Here is a 4,917-nt window from a genome sequence, read left to right on the forward strand (position 1 = left end):
TATTAGCTATTTCAATACCAGCTGGGCCAACAACGAACTATATAACATTTGTGAAACTCTGACGTGTTAATGAATTTAAACTCAATAAAAGAACGGCAGAACCGTGATTACTTTGCTTGAAGATAGCAGCTCGCGGCAACGTATGAGTTAATTTGTATAAGATTTAGTGAATTTAGATAAAAGTTTTGGTATATTTTTGAAACGGAGGTGGTTGTACAAAGTTTAAAAACTAACCATAATTTTACGTGCCAATATTTGTTTCTACGGTATTATATCTTACGATATAGTTTCGTCATTCGACAACTGTAATTACGGCTATGAATTTTCGGAATTAACAAAGATTGTGAGAAATAACAAGTAACAAACGAAGGAAGAAAATAAAGAAAGAAAAACATATCTGATGATAAGAATTGGAAATAAAAATTTGTCAAAGTCATATCTTGGGACTGAATTCCTGATTTCATCCGCAATCACTTTCCCGCACTCTACGTTAAATTACCTGTTTAAAAATGAATTCGAACCTATCTTGATCTGTATTCGGAACACGGTATCCGAAGCGTTTTCTTAACTCTACCGCAGCCATTCCACACTTGGTGAATATCTGAACGACCTTGATGTTCTCACTTTGCACGATGCCTGAAATATATTATCGTAAATGATATGTGAACAAAGCGCTGAGTAAACCACGCCTGTCTTCTCTCAACATTTTAATCTTCTTTACTTTTCGATGCTTGATAAACTGTCTTCAACAATCCCTTCGGTCAGAGACGTTGCGATTCCTTGTTGCCACTTTGAAATTAACTCTCAGTCAAGCAGCGTCGGCAAGAAGTAAGTTTACTCGGATAAACGAACCGAGACGAAGATCATCTTTCGTAAGATCGTCGGAGAAGCCAATTTCGTTTACAAAAATCATCGCCGAGTATCGTTAAGTTTAAAGAAGATGGTGTCAATGGACGAGGATCCCAGTGCCAGAGAGTTTTTGACAACGTATAACGGCGCTAAAATAACGCCGATTGCGAATCGCGATAAAAGCTTGTTGTCGGAAAAGGACGTGGAGAAAACAAGGAAAGCTGAGGAGGACGCGACTGGAGCAAAAATTGAGCTTAAAGTGTACAAGAGACGTTGGCTCCAGTTGGGACTGTTCTTCATCTACGCATTGTCAAACGACCCGCATTGGACGCAGTTTTCATCTATCGGCAAAACGATTTCCCGGTGAGATCCAACGTCACGATTACACGGGAATTTACAAAGGATACCGATATAAGTTTTCACGCGAATCCTCCCGTCGATTTGCTCCAGCATTTATAGAACTTTGTTATAAATTTTGGGCAGGTACTACAGCGTCTCTCCAACAACGGTTTCCTGGACCTCGTCGATCCTTCAGGTGACCTACGTCGTCATGATCATGCCGGTTTGCTGTATGATAGATCGCGTCGGTCTGCGATGGGCCTGCCTGATCGGTTCGATCGGGATCTCGATCGGCTCCTGGATCATATTCTGGTCTCTGTCACCGGATCGGTTCGTTACGGTTGTCCTTGGTCAGTTGGTGATCACCTTTTCACAAGTCTTCAGCCTGACCGGACCGGTTAAATTGGTAGCTCTTTGGTTCGGTCCGAATCAAGTAGCCACTGCGACGTCGATCGCATTCTTTGGCGGACCGCTTGGCATTGGTCTGTCCTTTTTCGTCACACGGATGATCCTGAGGAATCACGACAACGTCGAAGACATTGGCAGGGAATTGTCGCCCGTCTTCTTGTCCGCGGCAGCTTTTTCCACCGTGGTGACGATTGCTCTGTTTCTTTGTGAGTAGGCTGATGCTCGCCCTTCGACGAACGTTAAAATGTATGCATAATCCGTCAGTTTTTCAGGACGAACCACTCGTACCGCCCAGCAGAGCTACCGCTCTTCAAGTAACTCACAGCAAAGTCGAAGATACAAGATTCTGGTCGACTGTGAAAAGAGTCATGACCAACAAAAGTTTCTTCGCTGTTTGGAACACCTATGGCATGGGTTACGGGTTATTCAGCACCATGTGTTACATGCTAAACCCGTATTTTCTGGATCACTTTGAGGTATAACGTAAAGAGAATCTCTTCCGAATTCAGACCACTTAGGATAAAGTACTTCCGATCCTAAAGTTTGAAGTTCAATTGCTACCGAATTTCATCTTTGGAGGGATTCGGTGCGGTTGACAAAAGTTTTCGGAAATCGCATATTTATTTAACCAATGTTGTCACTTCGTCTTCGTTTTTTTAAGAACGGGGAAGAAGACGTCGGAAGGCTTGGTATCCTGGTTGTAATCGCGGGATACTTTTGTTCCTTCACCTTTGGTATAATCTTGGACAAGACGAAGCAGTTCAAGTATGTTATAGTAAAGACAAGAAAAAGAGATACAGATAAAACGTAGTAGTTTTTTAAAATATTAACAGCAATGTAAATGATACCACGATTATCATTCTTACAGAGAACTCGGTGTCTTCATCTACATCTTTCTTCTTGTCGGAGAAATCCTGTTTGCCGTTGGACTGAGGATGGAAATCAGATGGCTGATGTTAACAGGTTTCATGATTTTCGGGTAAGAAAATATTCGAAATTCGTCAAAAACTGATCGTTACACAAGGGGATCATTTTCTCTGCAATGGTATGATATATTTTTTTTATCATTTCAGTTTGTTTGCGGCCAGTTATGGAAGTCTAGGTTTCGAATTGGTTGGCGAAGTTGTTTATCCTGAATTAGAAGACGCGTATGCGGGGCTTTTAATGTTCGGGAATCAGCTTTACGGCGGGATATTTTCAGTGATCATTAGTAGCTTACTGCGAAACTACGGAGAAATAGTAGTTCATGGATTTGCTATCGCTGTTCTATCTTTGGGCTTGGCAACCTCCGGATTTACCGAAATCGAGCTCAAGCGTCAAAATGTTGAAAAACACCCCAACGAAGGGTACAATGTCGATACGCCGTTGAAACCACTAAAGTCCTGACTGATACATCCGGAGACAAAGACTCACTTACGGTACCTACTATGACAATGTTCCTCTTTTTTTTTTTTTTTTTCAACTCAAATGTGCGACTTATCTGGTAATATCAGAATTCGACAAATCGTTATGTGCCCGAAAATATCCGTGACCTAATAGTTTTCGGTGCATTAATTGCATACAGATATCGAGGCCTAAGGGAATATTGTGCAACGTATTATTCTATTATTTATTAGGAAAATCAGGAGAATGGAACAAAGCACAGTGGTTTTATAAGATAATTTTTCAACACACGTTTCTTTTCTACAAATCACCTCAAAACGTGAAAAAATTGGGACGAATGATTAAGTATACGTATATGTATATTTGTATATTGTCGAAAATTGTTTTTTTTTTTTATACGGAGTGAGAAATAAAGATTCGTGTAAGCTACGTGCTTTGATACTCGCATATTTATATTCATTGAAATCTTTTCGCCTCAATATCAGCATGTACTTGGCATATTTTATAGCGCACATTTAGTGTTAAGCGAGGGATGGTAATGAATAATAATGAAAAGATCGTTAAAATCTTATAATCTCTACAAAAATATTTGAACTCCAATTATTGATTGTTTATTATTTTTCTTCCGTGCCGTCCCCGTTCTACTTAGTACAATACTTTACATACGGATTAAAAGCTAATAGTTTTCGGCGAATAATTAATTGCATACAGATTATCGAGGCCTAAGGGAATTTCGTGCGACGTACCATTCTGTTACTTTATCACACCGAGTGGATGTAAATTAAGAAATGTGTGTCAAAAAGAATAACTATTTGAACCGTCTTGGAGTGTATGGTTCACTTTTATCTACCAGTTTCAGCGATTCATTTCCATATACTGAATTTCCAATAGATAGTTAGGATCGAATGTTTTGATCCAGACGAAGGAGAATGGAAAGAAGCACAGTAGTTATTATTAAGATAATTTTTCAATACACATTTTCTTTTCTATAAATGACCTAAAAACGTAAAACAAGTGGCACGAGTGATTAAGTATACGTATACATATATCTGCATATTGTCGAAATTTTTTTTTTTTCCTCTTCACTTTTGTGGCCAATTATACATACATATTATACATATATGTACACATACACAGGAACACAATCATCGTTATACGTACATACGAGCGATATTTCAAATTGTAGTCTCAAGTTTATGTACCTTGATGTGAAATCTTGTAATAATCTCTGTTACATGCACCGATAAATCGTGACATCATGGAAAACCGAAGATATCTGAATAAACCGATAATATACGGAGTGAGAAAAAAGATTCGTGTAAGCTAGGAGCTTTGATATTCGTATATTTATATTTATTGAAATCTTTTCGCCTCAATACCAACTTGTACTTGGCATATTTTACAGTGCACATTTAGTGTTAAGCGATGGATAATAATCAATTAAAATGAAAAGATTATCAAAATCTTATAATCTTTAAAAAAATATTTGGACTTCAATTAGTGATTTTTTATTATTTTTTCTCGGTGCCGTTCTCGTTCCAATTAGTACAATACTTTACATACAGAGTACAATAGATCAAAAGTTCCGTCATTTTTACTTCAAGTCTCAAATCACATTAAGGCCATTCTCGTAGTACTTCACGTTCTGTACAATAATTACAAACGGAGAAAGGGGGTAAGGTTGAAAAAATCCGAAGGGGGGGGGGGGGGGGGAACTAAAATTTTTTAATCGTCAATCTTTTTCAAACCAGCTTTCAAAAAACTTATCGCATCGACGATAATTTTCTTTTGCTCCCGTAATAACTTCTTGCATAATCCGCATAGATTTTTCATACTTTAATCCAGGTATACAATATACAAACCTATACCGCATATTTGCATATATAATAATAAAGACAGCAATAATCGTAATAATAATAATATGTAACTCAGTCTTTC

At 38.0% G+C, this 4,917-nt stretch overlaps 1 protein-coding gene across 1 annotated transcript; it reads left to right on the forward strand.

The window, feature by feature from the left end:
* Positions 1 to 699: 699 nt before the first annotated feature.
* LOC107222480 (uncharacterized MFS-type transporter C09D4.1-like) lies at positions 700 to 3,768 on the forward strand. Its single transcript, XM_015661864.2, has 6 exons — positions 700 to 1,212; positions 1,333 to 1,802; positions 1,861 to 2,072; positions 2,258 to 2,361; positions 2,465 to 2,575; positions 2,670 to 3,768. Exons 1-6 carry the CDS (start codon positions 941 to 943, stop codon positions 2,980 to 2,982), a joined length of 1,482 nt encoding a protein of 493 aa, XP_015517350.2. The 5' UTR covers positions 700 to 940; the 3' UTR covers positions 2,983 to 3,768.
* The last annotated feature ends 1,149 nt before the right edge of the window (positions 3,769 to 4,917 follow it).

This window comes from Neodiprion lecontei, chromosome 1, assembly GCF_021901455.1.
Source record: "Neodiprion lecontei isolate iyNeoLeco1 chromosome 1, iyNeoLeco1.1, whole genome shotgun sequence".
Taxonomy (NCBI): Eukaryota; Metazoa; Arthropoda; class Insecta; order Hymenoptera; family Diprionidae; genus Neodiprion; species Neodiprion lecontei.